Source organism: Vombatus ursinus, unplaced genomic scaffold (genome assembly GCF_900497805.2).
Source record: "Vombatus ursinus unplaced genomic scaffold, bare-nosed wombat genome assembly UNPS02003292.1, whole genome shotgun sequence".
NCBI lineage: Eukaryota > Metazoa > Chordata > Mammalia > Diprotodontia > Vombatidae > Vombatus > Vombatus ursinus.
Genome location: NW_020943070.1, coordinates 229,227 through 252,405, shown reverse-complemented (window position 1 = coordinate 252,405; position 23,179 = coordinate 229,227). Strand labels below are relative to the sequence as shown.

General features: G+C 56.1%; 1 protein-coding gene across 2 annotated transcripts in view; it reads left to right on the top strand.

Annotated features, from left to right (window-relative positions):
• Nucleotides 1-23,179, top strand: part of SREBF2 (sterol regulatory element binding transcription factor 2) — a 46,062-nt gene that overhangs the window by 3,812 nt on the left and 19,071 nt on the right. For both annotated transcript variants that reach the window (XM_027872709.1, XM_027872717.1), the window contains exons 2-8: nucleotides 14,429-14,893; nucleotides 16,171-16,352; nucleotides 16,612-16,758; nucleotides 17,055-17,279; nucleotides 17,934-18,048; nucleotides 18,827-19,008; nucleotides 22,433-22,625. In XM_027872709.1, coding sequence (XP_027728510.1) covers nucleotides 14,429-14,893; nucleotides 16,171-16,352; nucleotides 16,612-16,758; nucleotides 17,055-17,279; nucleotides 17,934-18,048; nucleotides 18,827-19,008; nucleotides 22,433-22,625 — 1,509 coding nt within the window. The remainder of the gene's footprint in view (nucleotides 1-14,428; nucleotides 14,894-16,170; nucleotides 16,353-16,611; nucleotides 16,759-17,054; nucleotides 17,280-17,933; nucleotides 18,049-18,826; nucleotides 19,009-22,432; nucleotides 22,626-23,179) is intronic.

The following is a 23,179-nucleotide window of genomic DNA, read 5'->3' as shown; positions in this document are numbered from 1 at the left end:
CATGGCCCCTCCTTGCTTGGTTTCCCGGGCCTGCTGTGTTAGGGGAGGGGGGCCGACCCTGCGTCCTGGGTTCACAAGCGCTCCTGGATCTTCTGGCCACCCTCTCATCATCCTGAGGCCCTGAGGTTAAAGTGGCCAGCCTGAGAGTCAGGGAGGGTGAGGCAGAGCCAGAGGCACCCCCGGCAGCTGACTCCCCTACCCCACCATGCAGCAGTCAGTCAGCAAACACCCTCCCATAAGTGCAGGGCGAGCCCTCAGGGGCTCCTAGCCACTTATTAAGCCAGGTGCAGCCTGGGCCCTCCAGGGGCTTACTATTGGGAGTGGGGAGAGAACCTGCGGCCTTAGAACAGAGAGCTTCAGTTCCCAGAGACTCGTCAAGTCGGGCCCTTTTTGTCGAGGACGATTCTAGAACAAGCATTTATAGTTTAGCTTTGGAGAGAGGCCTGCCTTTGGTGGGGCTGGGTGGGGGAGCTTGCTCACAGAAGGCCTAGTCACCGGGAGACTGAGTCTCCTGGGCTCTGGGTTCTACCCGTGTTGACATTGTGGGATTCTCAGGGAGTGGCTCCAGCAGCAGCCTGGGTCTAAAGGTGGAGCTCACAGGGAGTCTTGTTCCAGCAGGGAGCCTTCCCTTTAAAGCCACAGCCTCTGAAAGGCCCTCTGATCAGTGAGCCCCGCCTGAGAGGAGGGTGGGGGTCTTGTAGGGCCTTCCACCTCTGAGGTGAAATCACTAGGCAGCGCAGTTCACTTGGACCGGTTTAACTCTGGGTCGTGCATCTGGGCTCGTCCGGTGGAACAGGTCTGCCCAGGGCGCTTCTTGTTCTTGTTTTGGAGCATGATACAAATTAGAGGTAGTGAGGAAGCAGATTATGAAACTCCTAGTGATACTCAGGGCTTTCCCTCAGGCCTCTCCCAGCCCCTGCCAGGGGTGGGGAAAGCAGCCTGGGCCAGAGAAATGTGGGGGCCATCGGTCTGGCCCAGGAAGCCCCTGGGCAGGTAACCCTTCTCCTTTCACCACTCCTCAGAGACACTTTTGAGGTGGGAGAGGCCTTAACCAAGGTTCCTTCCCCCTCATTCTGTGGATGAGGAAAGTGAGGTGGGGGAGCGATCCTCCCAAGGCCAGGCCTCCTGACAGGCAGTGAATGTTCCCTTCCCCACTCTTTCCCTTCCCATGTGGTGCCTAGAGACGCTCCCTCCCCCAGCACTGATTCCAGGCATAGACCCTCCAAGGCCAAAGGGACCTGAGGGGTCTTTTTGTCCAGTCCCCTGCCTCTCCTCTCATCTCCTTGAGGAGGCCTCTCTGGTTCCCTGTGCTAGATACCTTACCAGACCAGTGAAAACCAATCCGACTGCAGGACCGGGCCCTCATTGTTTGTCAGAAGGCTCTCCTCTCTTGGTCTGTGCTTTGGCCTCCCTGCCAGCAGGATGGCCAGGGAGGCCCATGGAGGCCGGGACCCTGGGAAGGCCCAGCGGCTCCCTGCTGGTGTCTGCACACAACATTTTCCCAAAGGCAGGCAGTGGCAAAGAAAGCCACATTTGGGTTCCTTGTGAGCTGGGGCCTCTCATGAGCCCAGGGGAGCTTGAAGTTGGTTTATGCCTTTATGCCTCAGTTCCCTCCTCTGTAAAGTGAGGGGATTGGACTTTTCTGAGCCTGTGGTGTGGCCAAAGAGAGCGTCCAGTCCAATCCCATTATTTTATGGCTTGGAAAACAGAGGCCGGGGAACAGAGACAAGAGGAGGGACTTACTCCAGGTCACCCAGGGCATTGTGAGGGATGAGCTGGGAGGAGAGATTTTCTCCTCTTTCAGGAGACGAGAGGAGAAAGTCCAGAGTGGAGGAGGATGCATTGCTGAAATGCCTGATGTGACTGGGTCAGTCCAGACCATGAAGGAGTCTGAGGCAGAACGGGGAGAGATGAGAGGGTTTGGACTGGAATGCGCACGGAGGCACACCGAGTCGAGTCGGGGAGAAGAGGCTGAAGGGAGGGGGTGGTTAGAGCTGGGAGCTGTGGGGGAGACGTGAAGTGGTTCTGAATGATGGGGAGGCCTAATGATGACAGTAACAACTCCTATATAGCTAGAGCTTTTTAAGGTTTGCAGAGCCTTTGACACGCCTACTCCCCTTCAGGTATTATCATCCCCATTTTACAGATGTAAGAACTGAGACCCAGGGGGTTTAAGGGACCCCCATAGCTAGTGAGTGTAGCAGTATCTTTGAGTCTTGGGTTCCTGCACTCTCCCCTGGGGGACCCTGCCTCCTCAGGACCGGACTAGACCTTGGGTGGCTAGAATCGAGTGGAGTGTGAGGTGCTGGGAGGAAGGTGCGGAGCTGAGGGACCAGGGTGCTACAGAGGGCAGCACCAGCTCCAGCACCAGGGCCAGGGCCCCCTCCACAGTGCCCATGATTGAGCAGTGACATGGGAGGATGGGGGAAGGGAAGGCAAGACAGGGACCTAGAGGGGAGGAGAAGGCTGAGAGAAAATCCTCCAGCTTTGGAGTCACTCTGTCAGCACGAATTTATTAAGCACCTACTATGTGCCAGGCACTAAGCTAAGCTTCTGGGGCTATACAGAAAGGCAAAAAGATGGTCCCTGCCCTCAAGGAGCCCCCAGTCTAACGGGGGAGACACCATACACCCGACGATGTACAAACAAGCTAGGCACAGGAGAAGGTGACGATGACCAGAGAGAAGGCATGAGATAAGGAGGACTTTGGGAAGATGGAGGGCATGCTGTCAGGTCCAGCTTTCCGTTTTACAGATGAGGAGACTGAGGTTTGGAAGGTTTGGGTGCTTTCCTGGCAGTAGCGCAGGTAGGAAGTGGCAGAGATGGCTTTTGAACTCAAGTCCAAATCCGGATGGAGGATGGGAAAGGTCACCTAGAGATGAAAGGTGTGTGGGAGGAGAAGGGCGAAGGGCGGAGCCAGGATTCCAGAGCTCCTGCCGGCTGTCTGGGGAGTGGGCTTGCATTGGCTGAGCTGGCCCCCACCATGATGAAATCTTGAGTCTGTCACAGTCAGGGGCCTTGGGCCAGGGGATGTCATTGCAGCAGTCATTTATTAAGTGCCTACGGTGTGCCAGGCCCCATGCTTAAGTGTGTGCCTTGGGGCCCCAGAAAGATCCAAACACTGCTCGTTTCTGGAGGTCTTTTAGGTGGTATCTGAAGACCCAAGGCCTTGCCTACAGCTCACCGAACAGGCCGTGGCTTCTGTCTCTCTTTGTACCTGCTAGAAGCAACTTGGCATGAGGGGATAGAAGGCTTGGGTCCCACCTCTGCCACTTTCCGGCCTTGTGACCCTGGGCAAGTCACTTACCTGTTCTGAGGGCCCTAACCGGGTACAGAACAGGTGTTGATCTGCATTTGGTAAAGGGCAGAAAGGAATCACCAATCTAGACTTAAAAGGCGCATCTGTGTTGGGATTCATTACTACCTCACACACAGTAGGTGCTTACTCATTGTGTTGGCTGCTGAACCAGTGGGTCCCCTCCACATCGTGTTCCTGTGCCTCAGGCAGGCCTGGCGGCACCGAGGGGCTGACAAAGGCTCACACTCCGTTCTGTCCCAGGAAAACCTGCTTCTGAGTGGGCTTGTTTATTTAAATTGAATTTTGTTTTATTTTCAAAGGAAGGCCCACCTTCTCTCCCTTCTGCTTCCTCCCCCCCACCTGGAGGAAGCCAGGTCCAGGGTACAGATGCTGGCGGGCCTGCTTGTGTGCCCCTGGCGAGCCCTCAGGAGTGGGCTCGCGGGTCCTCCTGGCCAGATGTCTGTCTTCATTGTGTGAATCTGTGAGTTGTTTCCCTGAGGTTCTGTCAGCTTCTGCTGCGCACAGGTTGGGCCCGGCCTCCTTTCGGGGCTCTGATGTGCTGGGGCCAGGGCCGAAGACCCATGGGCACTGAAGTCATTCTTGCTCCTCCCGTGTCCTGCCGGGCTCTTCATGACTCACTTTGTTTTGGTTTGGTTTTTTCTAGAGGTGCTTGGGGTGGCGGGCGGGTGATGCTTTGTTTGGGGGCTGCTGAGTCTGCCCAAGGAGTGGGGAATAATAAGAAGCAGTTGAACATGCTGTGTGCTGCGTGCCCCCTAAAGGGCCAGTTCCCCACCTGCCCGAAGATGCCCGCCCAGGCAGGATTAAGAAGGAGGAAGGGTTACTTCAGCACCTGAAGAGCAGAGGTCAAACCCCAGTACAGATCACAGCCCTTCACAAAGGCTGCACCAGGAACAAATACAAAACCCTCTGCTTGGCCTTCCCGCCCTCTCCTCCCTCTCCAGTCTCCTGGCCCCCCTCACTCCCCTGACACATTCTCTTTGCTCCAGGGTCACGGGCCCCCTGGCTGCTCCACAAACATCTCTGGGCTCCGACATTTCTCTGCTTGACCTCCTCCTCCCCTCCCCATCCTGGTCTCCCTGGCTGCATCCCACCTTCCCCAGGAAGCTTTTCCCAGAGTCCCTCAAGCCAGTGCTTGGCCTCTGAATTATTCCCTGCCTGTCTGCTTGTCTTGTCCTCCTTTGATTGTGAGCCCCTTGAGGGCAGAGACTGCCTTTTGCCTCCTTTGTGTCCCTAGCACTTAGTAGAATGCCTGGCACATAGTAGGTACTTAATAAATATGTGTTGACTGACCAGCATGGGACTTCTGCCTGGCCTTTGCTGGCAGTTTTCACTTTGCAGTGTGAAGCCTTCTTGGGGGGCCTGGTCCTGGGGAATCGGGTTCTGAGAGTCTCAGTATGTTGGCCGGCCCCCAGCTTTGGTCCTGGTTCTGGGGCAGCTGCTCCGGGCCCTGCCGGGGGCTCCTGAAACCCTGAGCTGACAAGGAAATGGAGGGGCTCTGTCAGAGAAGCCCTTTGTGAGCTTGTGGGGTGGGGGTCAGAATATGTTTGTATAGAATGTTTGTTAACTTCAGGGCCTGAGTTCTAATCCTGGGCTCTGCTATTTCTGGCCTCTGAGACCTTGGATAAGTCCCTTTCCTCCCCCAGGCCCCAAGTTCCTCATCTGTAAAATGGGGCGGTGGAATGAGACCACCTCTGGGGTCCCTTCTATGACTCTGTGGTTCACCTTCTTTTGGGGTGATCCAGTTTGTTCACCCATGTCAGCCTGCCCTCTTGGCACACAGTGGGACTAGCCTACCTTGTGGCCACCTCGCTAAGCTTGGGCTCTGGTTGGGAAAGGCGGCCCACACTGATGAGCTCCATACGTTGTATTGACTCCTCTGGCTGTCAGCCCCAGCTCTGAGCCACGTCTGGGCCTGTGTGTGGACTGCCTCCCAGCCAGTCTTACTTGCTGAGGCCAGAGTACTCCAAGTTTCAGGAGATTTCCGCTCGTTCCTCGGGCTGCCTGCTGCGTCCTCTGTCCTGTCCTTGGCTTCCTAGCTGCTCCTCCAGGCTTCATGTTGTCTGCTATATCCTTGTATGTCGTAGAGATCCGGCTCAAGGCCGGAGCCCGGTGGCCCCCACGCAGACCTTCCTCCAGGGTTACAGGAGCCAGCTGGGAGATAAGCAAGAAAGCAGCGGTGCTCAGCCACCCCTGGCGGCCCAGGAGGTGCAGTGCACCCACCGGGCCGGGGCTTTGGTCTCCAACTCAGGAGGAGCCGTTAGTGGCCAGAGCTTTGAGGCCGGTTCAGTCCCCAACAGCTGCCTCTGAATCACAGGCCGACGAGACGGGTCTTCCGAGGCTCCGTGAGAGGAGAAGCCCTCCTGGTGAGGGTGGTTAGATGGGCGGAATTGGGGAAATGTGCTGTGGTTTGGGGATCGGAGAGAGGACAGCAGGGAATGAAGGCTAGGGGGCAGAAGCCAGACTGGCCACTCCATAGCGAGAGGTAACAGGAGGGCCGGGTTCAAATCCAACCTCACACACTGACTGCACGACCCTGGGCAAGGTGCTTCACCTGTCCACAAGCAGGGAGCTTTCGTTAAGCACCTTCTGTGTGGCAGGCTCTGTGCTAAGTGCTGGAGATGCGGAAGGGAGGCAGCCGGGGGATGGGGAAGCCCCAGGTTGGTGCAGCTCAGCTGCCTCGTCTCTGAAATGGAGGCCTCGTCTCTGAAATGGAGGCCTCGTGATGGCACCTTCCTGGCTCCCAGGCTGTTGGGAGGGGCCAGGAGAGTACGACGGCAAGCCACCCATGTTTATTGTTGTTGTTATAAAGGAGATGGTCAGACCCCCGAGCCTCCCGGAAAGGGCAGGATTCCCCCCACCCTGGAAGTTCTGGGCTGCATGGCCACGGCCACGAATGCCAGACTCAGCAGCCCGGCCCACCTTATAGCCAAAGGAAAGCAGGGAGGGGCCAGCTGCCGGCACGTCTTTACTTCTGACATTTAAGTCAAGTCCTAAAAGCACCAGGACCCAACAGAGCTGGCCTTAAGCAGACACATTTCAGGGCCTCTTCTCCAATGTGTACTTCTCCTGTCTAACTCTTCCCAAATTCGAGCTTCTCCCAGATCCCCTCTCGTCCCTCGTGTCAGGAAGCCTAGCGCTGTGTGCCAGGCTGTGCGCCAAGCTCTTTGGACAACTCTTACTTCGTTTTCATCCTTTTCAGCAGATGGGTGGTAGGTGCTATTGTTATCCCCATTTGATAGTTGAGGAAACTGAGGCAAACAGGTAAAGGTGACTTGCTCAAGTCCTTCAGCTGATAAGTGTCTGAGGCTGGATTTGAACTCAGATCTTCCCCACTCCAGGCTTGGGGCACTATCCACTACACTGCCGAGCTGCCTCTGGTGAAAGGAGGGCTACCTCATGAAAGTGTTTGAAAAAGTGTGTTTTGCTGTGACCAGGGCTGTGTTTCACATCATCCAGGAAAGGGGTAGATTGAGAAATACGGAAGAAGTTACAGGGCATGGGGGGAAGGCGGGGTTAAAACTGGCTCCAGACTGAGTCCTCTTGTGGCCTGCCCTGGTCCCCTGAGGACCCCCCCCAGCAGGGCAGAGATGGGCGGCAGGGGGTGGGGGTGCTGACCTGGACAGAGTTGGGGGACTCGGGACAAGGCCCTCGTCTAGAGGCAACCTGGCAGTTTCTGGACAGCCAGACTGGGCTCGTGCTACAGGCTGAACTAGTGACATTTACCCATGCGGAGAATGAGGGCACCGAGGGCTGGCCTCCGGCGTAAGCAGACGAGATTTCCCGGCAGCTCGCCTGCCCCTTGCAGCAAGTCGGCAGCACCCCTCCCCCCACTGGACACGGGTCTCTTAATTTTAAACCCTGATCCGAGGGCAGCATTGAAGCTGAAAACCGCTCTCACGTTCATCCACGCCCAAAGAATTTCAAGACGCAAATGTTTAATGCTAAAAGGAGCAGGTGGGGGCCGGGTCCCAGGAGGAAGCTGGAGGGCTCCTCTAGCGCAGGCCCCTTCGGTTTTGTGCTGGGACGCGGTGTTAGTGCTTTCCAAGGTGTAGCGTGCACGCACTCCGCAGTCTCACCAGCCTGGACGACTGGCCTGTTCCCCGATGGCCCTGGAATGGTCCCTGCCCCCATATCTCCCTGCTGATCCTTGCAGAGAGGTGACCTCCCTCTCCTGAAGTCTCCTTTACAAGCACAGCCGCTTTGGTTTTTGGGTGCATTTGTAGACATGATTTCTGTCTCCTGATAGAAACCTCCTCAGCTCCTTGAGGGTCCACCCTGGGCTGTCTTCCCACACCTAATAGTACTCTCTGTACCTTTGTTGGCACCAGGCTTTTGGGCTTTTTTATTTTTTTTGAAAGAAGGACCATGGATTCTTTGTGTCCCTCCCACGGTGCCTAGAAGAGTGCCTTGTACCCTGGGAGAGCGCTCCTGGAACCAATGACTCGCGTCGGTCTTTTCCCAGCCTCCCCACGTGCCCTCGTCAAGTCCTGGGCTCCCGGGTACTCAGTTCCACCTGGGCAGCCCCCTGTCTGTGGCTCAGTGGGCGCTTCCAGCTCTGGGGCTCCGTGTCCTCGGGGTGATGACCAGGTTGCCGCACCTGTCGGCCGGTGTCAGAGGCGGGGAGTTGGGAAGGCAGCTCAACGCTGTTCAGCCCCAGCTCCACGCAGCACGTGCGAGTGTGCCTCCTGCGGGCCCGGCGCCGCACTGCAGCGCCTCTCTCGGACATCTCTCGCGTTGGGGAGCTTTCTCTGCGTGGAAGCAGCCACGTTTGAGAGCCACCTGTCCCCGGCTCATCCCTCCTTCTTCCCTCGGGGGCCAGGCTGAATCGTCGAGTCCGTCCTCCAGGGCCAGCCCTTCACATTTTTGAAGACGACTCCTGCTTCATTAAGGTCTTCTATTCTCCGGCCTAAATGCCCCAGTGCCTTCTCTTGGTCCTGGTCTGACTCGGTGGTCTGCTCCTTCCTGATTCTGCTTCATTCCAGCTCATTGATGTGGCCCCCAGTGCTGCACACACCGCCAAAGGTGGCCTGACCAGAGCAGGCATCAGAGGGACTCTCCCTCCGCTCCTGTTGGACGCTGGTAGCCTGGCGGCCCGTGAACCTTTCTGGCCACCACGGCGGCATGATGCTGGGCTGTAGCCTTGCTCTCGGCAGGGAGGTCTGGCCTGGCCTCTCCCTGACCCGGCTCACACAATCTAGATGCGTGCCCCAGCCCCCGGATCGTGCTCTCTCCCCTTCCTCGGTCTTCCTTTCCACCCCGGCTCTCCCCATTAGACTTGGGAGCATCACTCCCAGGCTGGCGGCCCCTCCCCTGCAGCAGATGCACCTCCGTGACCCAGAGCTCTGGCATTCCGCCTCGTGCCTCCTTGTGCTCTCCGCCCTCTCTTCACCGTCTTGACCCTGTGGCTCACAGATGCAGCCAGATGTTACCAGAAGTCATGTCGTGTTAGACACGGATGTTGGTGTGTCCTGTCTGCTCACGTTCTGTGAAAGTCCCGAGACCAGGTCGGCCGAGTTCCTTGTGAATTTGCGTTCATTCATCTCAGTTGAGTGCTTCTCACCACATGGCAGGCCTTTCCTCGCCCCCTCGGACCTCCAGGGTCTCAGCAGAGGAACTCGCCTCCTGCTTCTCTAAGGACTCAGAAGCTCCCTCTTCTCCCCCACCCCCCACTTCAGAGTCCCTTTGCATCCCCCTCCCCTCTCTGGTCCCTGAGGAGGATGGGGCCTCCCCTCGCCAAGGCCAGCCCCTCTCCTTGTGCTCCTGACCCTCCCTTTGAGAACTGTCCTCACCCAGTCCATTGGTTAAACTTCTGTCTCTCCTGATCTGTTGGCTCCTTCTTTGCTGCCTGTTCTGACCACCAGGCTCTCCTTCACCCTTTAAAAACCCACGCTTGGTCCGGCCAACCCCTCAAGCTGTTGGCCTTCATCTGGCCCTCCTGTGAAGGGCCATCTCTGCTCTGTTTCGTTTCCTCGGCTTCTCCTCCTCACTGCCTTGCAGTCTGGCTGCTCCCAGACGCCACTGCTCCAGGGTTACCAGTGATCACTTAACTGCTGAATCCGCCAGGGCGAAGTCCTCATTCTGCCTCAACTTCCCAAGGCTGTGGACCCCTCGAGGCTTTCCCCCATTGTAACACATTGGGTTAAGTGACTTGCCTAAGGTCATACAGCTTGTAAGTGTTATGTGTCTGAGGCCGGGTTTGAACTCAGGTCCTCCTGAATCCAGGGCCGGTGCTCTATCCACTGTGCCACCTAGCTGCCCCGAGCTCATCTCTCTCTGCTTCCCTGCTTCTGCGCCTCAGGAATCCCTCAATTTCTTCAAAGTGTGGGTCAGGGGCTGCCTTTCTGACCTCTCCAGTTTCCCTTTGGAAATTCCTTGGTATTTACTTATTGGTATGTATAAATGAATGAATAAAAAGACATTTATTAAACCCTCCTTACTTGTTAAGTGCTTGGGTAACACAGTAGGTGACTGATGGAGACCAACTCAGATAGAAAGGATCAGCTGGAGGGGAACTGGAAAGGCCTGGTGGGCCTTGGGGAGCCGTGGCAGGGAGTAGGGTGAGATTAAGGGGCAGCTGGACATTCAGCCTGGAGGGGCAAAGGGGAGAGCCCAGTGTGATCCAGGCAGGGGGAAGGGGCAGGGCTTCCAGGAGGCCTGGTCTGCCTGGTCACCACCCTCCCGTGCTGGTCTCCAGCTACACTAGGGTATCTCCCTACCCCCCTCCTATCTTTCCAGGCTTTTTGCACTTCTGTCTCTCTCTGTCTCTGTCTCTTGTTAGTTCAGTGAAATGGGCTTCTTTGCTGTTCCTCTCTCCATCTCTCATCTCTGTACATTTTTACTGGCTGGCCCTCATGCATGGTATGCCCTCCTTCCTCTTCTCCACCTCCTGGTTTCTCTGGCCTCCAAGTCCCAGCGAAAGTCCGACCTTCTGGAGTTGTGAACTGGTCCAACCATTCTGGAGAACAATTTGAAACTATTACCAAAAGGCCCAGCAATACCACTACTAGATCTGTGTCCCAAATAGACCAAAGAAAAAGGGGAAGGATCTGTTTGTACAAAAATATTTACAGCAGCTCTTTTTGTTGGTGGCAAGGAACTGGAAATTGAGTTTGGGGAGTGGCTGACCAGGTTGTAGTGTATGATTGTGATGGAATACTATTTGGCTATGAAAAATGATGAGAGGTGTGGCTTCAGAGGAACCTGGGGAGACTTCTGTGAACTGATGCAAAGTGAAGGGAGCAGAACCAGGAGATCATTGTACACAGTATGAGCAGTATTGTGCGACGATCAGCTGTGAAGGACTTAGCTCTTCTCAGCGATACAATGATCGAAGACAATTCTGAAGGCCCCCAAATGGAACGTGATGGAAAAATGCGACCCATCTCCAGAGGCGGAACTGTTGGCCTCGGAGTGCACGTTGAAGCACTTTTTGCTTTCTTTGTTGCTTGCTAAATTCTTTTTATTTTTGCAACATGGCTAATATGGAAATATGTTTTGCATGACTTCACGTGTATAATTGATATCACATTACTTGCCTTCTCAGTGGGCAGAGAAGAGGTGGGAGGGAGGGAGAGAGTTCAGAACTCAAAATTTAAAAAAAAAAAGATCATTAAAAATAAAGAGAACAAATTTAGAAAATAAAATCCCACCTTCTCCAAGAAGCCTTGCCCCATCCCCCTTAATGTAAGTGCCTTCCCTCTGCTGGTTACTTCCATTCATGCCGTACCCCGCTCGTCTGGGCTGAACTGTTGGCTTGTCTCCCCAGATTAGCCCGTGAGCTCCCGGAGGGCAGATGCACAGGGCCTGGCACACAGTAGGTGTGCTGACTTACACTGTCTGGTTCATGGTTGTTACACGGAGATTTTTCACCCATCGCCCGGTTGATGGGCACCCCCTTCATTTCCCATTATCCACTAACACAGAGAGTGCTGCTTTGAGCATTTGGGTGTATCTTTACTTGTGTCTTTGACTTCTTGGAGTGGAGGGACCCAGGATTGGGATTAGTAGGTCAAAAGGGAGGGACTGTTTGGTCATTTCGGTTACGGGCTTCCAAATTGAAATCTAGAACGGTTTGACCAGTTCACAGCTCCACTGTCTGTGCAATAGTGGGCCTGCAGCATTGGCTATTCCCATTTTGGGGGTGTCTTTGAGAATTTGCTGGGTAGTTAGCCAGAATTTGAACCCAAAGTGGTCTTCTGACTTTGAGCCTATCTCTCTGCTGCCCAGCACCGGCATCCCCTTCATGGACGATCTCAGTCTAGACTGAATATCCCAATAGAGGGTTTGGGGGACTCTTGGTTAGGTCTTTTAAAAATGCACAGATGTGGTTTCTTGGGGCATCATCTTATTAACTGGCTTGGGCACCTAGAACCAGGAATGTGACGTTGTAAGGGGTGGGGACCCATCAGCCTGGTGTTTCTGGCAGGTTATCTTGGGACTTTTAGCTCTCTCCTCAGGTGGGCCCTCTTTGGAGGAGGCCAGGATGCATCCCTAGTAGAGAGTGCCTCTCCCCCAGCCCCTCCCAGCAGGCCCAAAGTACTTTACGTGTGAATTGAAGCTTAATTTTAAAAGCTTAATAAAATCAACTCCTTTCCCCCTCTCCCTGGTTCATTCATGCCTCTCAGAGGAAATTAAAGAGTGTCTGTAATAACCACACACAAGTGTGCAGAGCCGGGAAGGGCAGGCAGCAGTCATTCATTCAGCGGGCTGGAGTTCTGGGGGATGCTGTGCCTGGTGAGCTGAGCCAGAATTGATTCTCCCTGACTTGGTCTCCCAGGGCTCAGAAGAGGCCCTGGGGAGGTGCTGGACCTCAGCTTCTCTGGGTCTCAGAGGTCAGCCCGGCAGGAGCAGCGCTGCGGCTGGGCGGCTGGAGCAGGTGCCTGGTGAGGGAGTCTCTCCCGACTCATTTCTTCACTTACGTAATCTGGCTTAATAGGAAGGTTCTGGCTGTGGAGCCAGATGCTTGTGCTCTGCTCCCCTCGAGCCTTGCTGCTGCTGGGAAATGTTTTCAAGTACGTGAATCTGGCAGATTGCTGTTTCCAGAAAGATTTTGTAAATAAACTTTTCTTACTTTAAAAACTGTCTTCACCGGGCAGCTAGGTGGCGCAGTGGATAGAGCACTGGCCCTGAAGTCAGGAGGACCTGAGTTCAAATCCGGCCTCAGACCGAACACTTGACACTTACTAGCTGTGTGACCCTGGGCGAGTCACTTAACCCCAATTGCCTGAAAACAAAAAACAAACAAAAAAAAACTGTCTTCACCGTAACTTTCATATTTACAGAATCTTAGGTGCCTATGAGCAGCCAAGTAGCTCAGTGGATAGAGCACTGGGCCTGTAGTCAAAGTCCTGAGTTCAAACCCAGCCTCAGACACTTCTTAGCTGTGTAACCCTGGCAGTTCACTTCTGTTTGCCTCAGTCCCTCATCTGGAAAGTAAGCTGGAGGAGGAAATGGCAAACTGCTCCAGAAAACCCCACGGACAGCATCGGCGTGCTAGGGTCCAAGGGGTCACGAAGAGTCAGACGTGGCTGAACACCAGGAGCCTGTAATGCCGTGGCTCGAGACCTGGAAGGGGTCTCTGAGGCCATCCTGACCCGCGGGAGCCGGTGAAGGGATAAATGTGCTTTTGGAAGAGGCCTGAGGCCCTTTGGTGCAGCCCTCTCCTATAGATGAAAAGCCTGGAGCCCAGGGAGACCCAGGGACTTCCTCTCAGCGCGCAGCTGGGGAGCGAGCTCCTTCCTGCTTCCGGCGTCTTTCTTTGAATCCTGTGACCTCTCGTGGATGTCACCTGGGGGACTGGGAAGGCCCTGCCTGTGGCAGGCTTTGGGCCAATTTTCCTCGCCTTCCCCAGTGGGAGGCTCTGTGAGAATGAAGCTGAGAATCAGCGTCTGGGGGTAAATGGTCCTGACTGTTGGTATGTGCTAAGTTAACTTTGCCAAGGCTCTTTGGCCCATCAGCTTCCATCCTTGGAAGCAGCTGCTTGAACCCCAGATCCCAGCATCTGATGTGCCGTGTGGAGGGCTCACTAGGGAACCTCCAAATGCCCCCCCCAGCCATCAGAATCCAGGCCCCGCCCCCATCAAAAACGTGGTGCCTCTAGACAGGAACTGTGTAGGCCTGTCCTTGGTGTAGGGGTGACGGGCCCTCATCTGGTGAATTCATAGTGTGTTCTTGGGGGAACTAATTTAGTTGGGGGTGGGGGGGACAGCACTGCAGCCACTCTCTTTTCCTGGAGCCCCAGTTTCTAGGTATTTGCTGTGTGATGAGAAGGAGGAGATGGAAGGAGGGCACTTTGGGCCCAGGGATCCCAGGGACAGAGCAGGGGAGAGGGGGATTTCAGACAGGCTTGAGGTGGGGAGTTGCCTGGGAGGAGGAGGGGAAGGAGCCAGCTACGGGGGGGAGAGGGGAGGGTACCCTGGCTCCCTGGGCAGATAAGCTCAGAAGGGCTGTGTAGCATAGTTACCATAATTAATAATGAATTCCTTTAAGATGTACGAAGCAGTTCCCTTAGAGTACCTCTGAGTTAGGGTTATGTTGGGGTTATCACCCCATATTATAGATGAGAAAACTTCTCCTAGAGTTTAATGAGCTGCCTACCACAGTTGGCAAATGCCTGGTGCAAAGCCTAGTGCTCATTCTGCTAGAAGGCAGCTGTTACCAGCCTTACCATGTGCTTGCCCTGCCTCGGGCAAGTCCCTTCCTGGGCCTCAGTTTCCCCTCTGAAGCTAGGGCTTTGGACTGGGTGAGGCCCCATCCAGCTCTTAGCTCGTGGATGTTGTGTTGTTTCAGGCACTGTAAGTGGCTTTGCCTGATACCGAGTGAGTGAGTGCACCAGACCGTGTGCTCAGCACTTTACAGTCATCCCATTTGATCTGTACAGCAACCCTGGAGGGAGATGGGGAAACCAAGGCAGGCAGTGGCTCAGGGACTTGCCCAGGACCACCCAGCTGGCAAGTGCCTGAGGCTGGATTCGAGCTCAGGTCTTCCTGGTGCTCTGTCCACTGAGCCATTGTGGGTCTTTAGGAAAATGACTTCATTTTTCCCCCCACGCCTCTGTTTCTAGCCCTTGATGGCCACATTAGACACGGCTTCTGTCTGTTTTGTTCACAGAGATGCTGCAGTTTGTCAGCAGCCAAGTGGGAGAGTTCCCAGACCTCTTCTCTGATCAGCTTTGCAGCGGCGCTTTCCCAGGAGGCAGCGGGAACAATCCTGGCGCCGGCGCCAATGCCAGCGCCGGCACTGGAACCAACGCTGGCACCGGGGGCACCGTGGAAAGCCCCTCCTCGCGGCCCTACAGCCAGGCGCCGGTGGTGGCGGCAACAGCAGCCGCATCGACGGCAGGCACTGTGGCAGCGTCCTTCCCTCAGACTCCGCCTGTGCAGATTAAAGCCTCCCCGGCCCCAGTGTCCACCCCTCCTCGGCCTGCGCCCCTACTCCAGCCCCGCCTGCAGCCCCAGCCTCAGCCCCCGCTGCAGCCACAGACCGTGATGATCACCCCGACCTTCAGCACGGCCCCCCAGACCAGGATCATCCAGCAGCCCCTCCTGTACCAGAACTCGGCCACCAGCTTCCAAGGTAATTCAGGCGTGCCGGCGGCCAGCCCCTTGGGGCAGGGGCAGGCCGTCAGTCTGTCTGCATGGAAGCCCCCTGCCTTGGAAGGCCATCATTGAAATGTTACCCAACCACACAGTCCCAGACAAGTTCACAGGCCTCCGAGGGTCCCTCGTCCTTGGGGTCATGACCAAGCAGTCACAAGCCTGGGGGGCCGCTGCAGAGATGACTGCCCCTGCTGGGTCAGCCCTGTTAGAGGGCAGAGCCCATCACACCGCGTGCTACCTTGCGTGGGGAGCACAGTGCTTGGCATGCTAGGAGCACGTAATCAGTGCTTTTCCGTTCCATTTTGTTGAGGGGGACACTAAGCCCCAGGTAAGGGAGGTGACTCACCAGGGTCACACAGGGCCAGCAAGAGTCAGCCAGACCTGAGATCACCTCTTGCCTGACTCTGGGCTCCTCCTGGCTTCCACTGCACTCCATGACAAATGAATGAGCGTCCAGGGCAGGGGCGCCGAGCGTCTCCTGGTGGTGGCAGGAGGCAGGGGGAAGAGCCCAGCTTCCCAGTGAGGGCCGAGGCCCGGAGGGGCCTGGAAGGTCTGTGAGCCTGTATTGTAAAACCTTACTGCAGTCCAGGGGTGCCGCAATCGGTCCGAGCAGCCAGCCATGGGATCGCAGACTGAGGGCTGTCATTTGACAAAGGAAGAAACTGAGGTGCAGAAGGGGCGTGACTGACTGCCTCAGCGGTGGAGGCAGGATCTTGTGCCTGACACCAAATTCAGACGTCCTGCCGACGTGCCTTCCTGCCTCCTTCCGGCTGTGAAGCGGGCAAAAACACAGGCAGTGAGAACTTGTGGTTGACCTGGGGGTTTCCTCACCATCTCCCCAGGTCAGCAGCACCACTTGTTCCTTGTTCCACTCAGGAGAAGCCTTCCCTCCCTCCTTTCAGACTTTTCTCCTGACCAGTGGGGGAGCTCAGGGCCGAAGTAGGATTAGGACCAGCTCAGAAGGTCTGGTTAGAGCCTCCTGGGGTCCAAAGGGGCCCCAGGAGCTGGGTTGTTCTCCTGAAATGCTCCCTCCATCCTGGAAGCCGAGGGTTTACCTATTAGACCCAGGGGGTGAGGCTGCAGCAATAAAATTGTCTGTAGTAGCCCTCTGGAGTGCACGTGTTCCTTGTGGGGCGCTCCGGTGATGGCGGCTCACCTGTAAACAGCCACGGTTGTCTTTGTTTGGCAGGAGGCTCCATCCTCTGCTGACGGCTGCTCTCACGGCCCTCACGTTTCTCTTCTCTCTTCCCCAAGTCCTCCAGCCTCAGGTGCCGAGCCTGGTGACCTCCTCCCAGGTGCAGCCGGTCACCATCCAGCAGCAGGTGCAGACGGTGCAGGCCCAGAGGGTGCTGACCCAGGCCGCCAATGGCACCATTCAGACCCTGGCGCCAGCGACCGTGCAGACGGTGGCCGCTCCTCAGGTTCAGCAGGTTCCGGTAAGTGCTCCTTGGGGTTGTCGGGGTGGGGCTGAAGACATGTGCACGGAGCAGCATGGGGATAGGGATGGAGTTGGGGAAGCTGGGCGCAGTCATGTCAACAGGCAAGCATTTATCAGACACCTACTGTGTGCTTGGCTCTGTGGAGACAGAGACAGGCTGGTTTCTGGTCGGTCCAGTAGTGGAGTGCCCCCACCCCTTGGTAGTGCTTGGTCCTGGGCGGAAGGCCTCATCCTCCTGGTGTTTCTTCCCTGTGCAGGTCCTGGTGCAGCCTCAGATCATTAAGACGGACTCGCTCGTCTTGACCACACTGAAAACGGATGGCAGCCCGGTCATGGCGGCGGTGCAGAACCCGGCCCTCACGGCTCTCACCACGCCTATTCAGACCACGGCCCTCCAAGTCCCGGTCAGTCCCTTTCCTGGGCTTTGCCGGCCTCGTCCCTTCTCCGAGCTAACCCTCCTGTCTCTGGATCAAGGGTCCCCTGGCCTGGGAGGCCTGTGTCTCCATCTGGGGGGGGTGGGGTCGATGGGACCTCTGTGGGGAGGTGGCCATTTCCCTTTGGACGCTCCCGAGCTAAGGGGAGATGAATGGCCGTGCCTGGCTCCTTCGGGGGTGAGGATGGAAGAGGTCACCTTCGGCGCCGGGCCCCCGGGGCACGTGCCATGCTGCCGGGGCCTGGCGTCACCGTCCCTGTGTTTCAGACCCTGGTGAGTGGCGGCAGCGGGGCCATCCTCGCCACCATGCCCGTGATGGTGGGGCAGGAGAAGATGCCCATCAAGCAGGTGCCTGGGGGTGCCAAGCAGCCGGAGCCCCCCAAGGAGGGGGAGCGAAGGACCACCCACAACATCATCGAGAAGCGCTATCGGTCGTCCATCAATGACAAGATCATTGAGCTCAAGGACCTGGTCATGGGGACGGACGCCAAGGTATGGCAAGTCCTGGGCCACTACAAGCGCCATCCTTCACCCTGGCTCGCCGTGGCCGCGTAGCTCAGGGAGCCGGGCCATGCTCAGCCCTCTGGTTGGTGCTGCCAGCATGGCGGTGGTGACGCCCAGAGCTGAGCGGTCGGACGGCCTGTGTCTCTGGGTGTCGGGCTCAGATGTTTGCTGCTCCCAAGGGGCAAGCCAGCAGGCTGCTGGGTTCTGGACATCCCACTGAGGGCCCCTCATTCCCTGCCTGTGGTGTGAGCACCTGTAGGAAAGACGCAGAATTTGCTTCATATGACTTAGCTAGTCCATATCTTTGGTTCTTAAATGATGCTTTTTAGGAATCAGGAAAACTTGTGCCCTGAGAAAACAGCATGCCTATAATAGGGCAAGTCTGAGGGGACCTGGGTTCAAATCCCAGCTCTGCCTCTTGCTGCCTATGTGACCTTGGACAAGTCACTTCTCCTCCCTGGGCCTCTCACGGCGGGGGGGCTGCATGGCCTCTGAAGGCCCTTCTGATTTTGGCATTCATAGGATTGAGAATTGTAGCCACGGAATGATAAAGGTCCTCGACCCTGACCCCCCAGATGCTCCAGGGGGGCTCTGCCCTGCCCGGCTCTTCACTGCCCCTCTGTCTGTGTCCCCTCACTGCAGATGCACAAGTCCGGGGTGCTGAGGAAGGCCATCGATTACATTAAGTACCTGCAGCAGGCCAATCACAAGCTGCGACAGGAGAACATGGTGCTGAAGCTGGCCAGTCAGAAAACCAGTAAGTGAGGTCATTGTTCTGCAGAGCCTCTGGGGGACCGTGAAGGGGCTTCAGGGGGGCTCCTGAGCCTGGGAGGGGCGGGGCCTCTCTGTCTTAGTTCCCTTTGCCATTCTGCGTGTTTTATTTTATGCCTTTAAAAATGGGGCTGGGAGGAGGGGCTGCGGACTCCCCAGATGTTGACAAAGCCGGAAGGACCCGGCTCAGAGCGAGGCGGCGTCTCTCATACGCGGCGTCTCTTGGACGCGGCCAGGTGAACCTCTGGTTGGCTTGACTCGATTACGGCAGCGTTCTTCTTTCTCTTTCTCTCTCAGCAGAGGGGATGGGGAGGGAGATAAGGCGGGCCTTTGCTTGTCAAGAAACACGTGGTGCTCATTCTTACTAAAAGACCCCCCCCCCCCAGCCCCCATAGATTTATTCTGCTTGGCCCCAGAAGCCTGGCCAGGAGAGTGAGGGAAGTTGCAGAGGTTGCAGCTGAGAGATGGGGGAGCGAGTGGCCCTCAGCTGGAGTAACCGTCTCCCTGGGGTCCTCTGGTGGAGGCTGGATGACTCTGGGTCTGGGATGATGGAGAAGGCCCCTTCTGGCCCCGAGGTTCTGTGTCTCTGTTCGTGCAGTGCTTGCGAGGCAGAGGGCCCCGTGCTACTGCCTGTTGAGCCCCAGAGGTGTCTGAGCACAGTGAGGGCGGGCAGTGAAGGGAGACCAGGTGGGGCCCGCTCTGGCTCGGGGGCACGAGACGAGAGGAGCAGGCCGTGCATTACCCAGCTCTGCTTCTCCCTGCAGAACTTCTGAAGGGCATCGACCTGGGCAGCCTGGTGGACACTGATGTGGACATGAAGATGGATGACTTCAACCAGAACGTTCTGTTGATGTCCCCCCCCGCCTCTGATTCAGGGTCCCAAGCAGGCTTCTCCCCTTACTCCATTGATTCAGAGCCAGGGAGTCCTTTGTTAGATGATGCTAAGGTAAGAAGAGTCTGGTTGAAAGCGTCTGCAAACCCCAATAGGGGGCTGGGAGGGAAGAGGGGAGGGAGAGAGAAAGTAAATAATAAGGATGCTGGTGAGGTGCCCATCCAGGCTCCCATGTTCTAATGGGCGAGACACCGTGCAAACCACTATGCCTGTGCAGGACACTCAGAGTCAACAGGGAAGCGTCTGAGGGGGGAGGCGTTAGCAGCCGGGAGCACCAAGGAAGGCCCCTACAGAACGTGGGTGGACCTGGGTCTCAAAGGAAGCCAGGCAAGTTAAGGGGCAGAGGTAAGGAGGGAGGGCTCACCAGGCAGGGGGACAGCCAGGGAAAGGCATGGAGACTGGAGATGCAGAGTCATGTTCAAGCAACTCCCAGGAGACCAGCAGCATCTCCGGATTGTAAGCTTGTGGGGGCAGCACTGGGCGTAAGAAGGCTTGAAAGGCAGAGAAGAGTCAGGCTGGGAAGGGCTTCGTGTACCAGACAGACGGAGGGGTTTCAGTTTGATCCTGGTGGTAGCAGGCAGCCCCTGGAGCTGAGTGAGTAGTGAGTCACACGGGCTGACGTGTACGCTAGAGAAACGCTTGGGAAGGCTGCGGCTGCAGGGGCGCTCAGAGATGGCAGGGGCCTGGTGGCTGCAGGAGCCCTTCTAGAGGAAGTGGGGGGCCTGGACAAGGCTCATGGCCACACGACTGCCAAGAACAGGGTGTAGACAAGAGACGGGAAGGGAGAGATGAGCCTGGAGAAGTGTGCAGTGTAAGGGGACGCAGGCCTGGCTGCCAGGCCGAGCACATGTCATAGGGCAGTGCCCTCTGCAGGGCCAAGAGAGCGAGGTCTGTCTTGGCCTTTAGGATGCCCGGGGAGCCGTTGGCGACGCTTGCTGGGTTGGAGGTGAGCCTTGTGTTTAGAGTCGCAGGAGCTGATGTCCTCTGCCCTGTCCCACCTTGGCAGCTCTGCCCCGTCCCACGTTGGTGGACCTACAGGCCCATCTCTTCACCTCTGGGCCCTGCGGCCCCTTCTCTCTAAAGCGTGGGGCGTCCTTGCTGCCTCTGTCTGTGGTCCACTAAGATTAGCCACGTTGTCGGGGGAGAAGAGAGAAAAGGAGTCGTTTTCTCCAGGGCTTTGCCAGCTTTGGCTAAAGGGCTTGTCCGTAGGATTAAGTGTCCCACAGAGAAAGCAGGGGCATGCCGGCCACTGGGCAGCCAGGGGAAGCTGAAGGGGCAGAATTCTGCCCTGGTGGGCCAGCAGTGGGGATGGGCCTGCTTCAGGCCTCTAGATGGTCAGTAATAGGCCTTGCTGTTCCAGTTTGCAATCTAGTAGAAAGCATTAAAACCAAGGCCAGAGGCAAAGAAAACGGCCCTTGTTGAGGCTGGCTGAGAAGAGTGACTTAGAAGGAGGGGGGTTGTCATCAGGCTGTCTTTTGGGGGGCTTAGAGGGGCACCCCAGGGGCTCAAGCTACATCGGGATGATGGCAGCTAAGTTAGCATTTTGAGCTTCCTCAATTTCCTTTTAGAACATTTTTCAACAAAATCATTCCTTTGAGGTTGGGCACAGAAATCTGATTAAATGAAATGTAACTTGGTAAATTTGGGTTTTTTAAAAATCCTTTTGTTCTTAAAATAAGGCCTATAAGTTGCTTCAACGAGGATTCTGAGGAATAAAGGTAATTTTCGAAGGAGTTTCACGGGCTATGAGGTGTTGAAAGCCCTTCACTGAGAGCACTTGGCTCAGGAGGCCTGGGCTTCCATTTCAGCTCCCCTCTGGGTGGCTTGAGGACAGCCACATCCTACACTCCCAACTTGAGTTTTTCCAAGTCCACAATGGAGAGAAAGGCTGTTTTGTTTTAATTTGGGTCAGCCGCTGCCTCGACCTAGTACCAAAGGTACCCTGGGTCCTTGAAGGCTGCCGTGACAGGACACCAGTGTAGGTGGTGCTAGTTTGGAAAGGTTTCTAGTATCCATTTCTATGGCATGGACTGTGTGGTTGGTGTTTGATAGCCAGTGTGGCCCTTGGTGATGGAGTTCTGGCTTCTTCTTCCGACCCTAGCAGTTTGTGAGGATTATTTGTGTAGGCATAGATAAGGTGGTGGTGTACACCCATAGAGAGGGCCTGAAAGTGCGGGATGTGCAGTCTGCAGGGCCTTGATCATTCCCGAGTCAGCCCTGCTATCCTTCTAAAAAGCAGAGCTCACATTTATTTAGCACTTTCAGGGGCAGGCTCCATTCCTCCCAAAGACCATGAGGCCGTGGGCAACCTGAGAACAATTATCCCACTTTACAGGTGAGAAAATAGGTCCTGAGAAGTTCAGTGACTTGGTCAGTCAGTGTTGGAAATGGGCCTCTTGAGTCTCGAGTGAGTTTAGCGCTATCTACTGTGCTATGGAGAAACAGATTGAAACATGACTTAAATAAAGCACTAAAGTAAACCCAGAACCAGGGACTGGGAAGTGAGATGCTCAGGCTTGAGTGGTCCTGCAAAGGGATTCAGGACACAGCTGTGCCTGGCCCTGTGCTGCAAAAGACTCTTTCCCGCTTAGACTTGGGGGTATCTGTTCTCTCAGTTCTTGGTAAGTGAATGAAAGAAAGGAAAGGAAAGAAAGGAGAGAAGAAAGCAAGAAAGATGGATGGATGGATGGATGGACAGAGGTGGATGGCTATGGATGGACGGACAGAGGTGGATGGCTATGGATGGACGGACAGACGTGGATGGCTGTAAATGGATGGGTGGTAGAGATCTGAGGATGGAGATACACACGTGAATAGATAGATAGATAGAATTTAAGTGCTTACAGTGTGCTAGACGCTGATGATACAAATACAAGTAAGCGAGATAGTCCCTGCCCTCATGGAGCTGACATTCTACTGGGGTAAATGAACCCCAGTAGGGGAGCCAAAGTTAGAAAGAAGGGTCAGGATGTCCTTGGGTACCGGTGTAGGGCAGCAGGTTTGGAGTTGCTGGGGAAGTGAGCTTTTCGCTTGGCCCTGGGTGATACAGGGGTGGGAGAGGAAGGATATTTAGTGTTTGGGCAGAGCTGGGCTTGCTGGCAGCCTTCCTGACTTTCCCCTCCCCGGCGTGAGCACTTCTTGGCTCTCCCGTCCTGGTATATAAAGTGAAATGGCATTCAGAGAGGAGGTCGCCCTGGGGCCAAGCAGCCATCTGTCCATCCTGTCAGGGAGTCTCTGCCCCACAGGGTTATTTGTCATTCAAATCCGGGAGAACTCACATTTCTGGAGGCCTCAGTGGTTCACAGACAGGCTGCGTGAGGCGCTTTGGAAATCTGCGCTGTTCCCAGTGACTGCACTGAAAACATGAGATGCACACCTGGACACCAGGTGACAGCAGCTGACGTTATGGAGGCTCTAACTGGGTTTGGGACTTGACCTAGTTGTGGTTTCTTCTCGGTCCCCTCGGTCTGTGTCGAAGGTCAAAGACGAGCCCGATTCTCCTCCTGTGGCGCTGGGCATGGTGGACCGCTCCCGGATCCTGCTGTGTGCACTCACCTGTCTGTGTCTCTCCTTCAACCCTCTGACGTCGCTGCTGGAATGGGGAGGGGCCCACAGCTCTGGCCAGTCGGCACCTGGGGGCTCCGGCCGAAACATCCTTTCCTTTGATTCAGGTGGGACCCTGCCCAGAGCGGCTGCCCCTCCCCCCATGGAACCCTCTGTCCAGCCTGCTGTCTGTGGCTGAGGCTGAGGCCTGGCCTGACGACGGTCACAGAAGCAGTTCTGGCATCCAACTGTCCATCCAGCGAGACGGGTGGGTGGAGTGAAAGCCCCGGGGCAAGAAGAACGTGGAGAGCTCGCAGGGGTGGAGGGGCATGCTCCTCTTTCTCTATTTGCCATGCTGGCCTGGCAAGAGCTGGAAACCTGACCCCCTTGGACTGGGCTTTAGAGAGATGACAGTGTGTGGCGGACAGAGGATTTCCCCCCAATACTGGAGTTGTAGAGTTGGTGTTAGCTGTGAATATTTGGTTCCTTTCTCTCCCACGTTTTGTTTCATGAAGCAGCCCTGCTCATCCCCTACCCCGACCCTCCCAGAGGAGCCCACAGAAGGGGTGGGAATAGAGTGGGGAGGGTGAGCTCTGTCCTGGCTTGGATTTCTTCTTGGACAGTCTGGAGACTCCCAGTGGTGGAGTCAGAGGCCCTGGGTCTGACTTTCACCTTTGCAGCT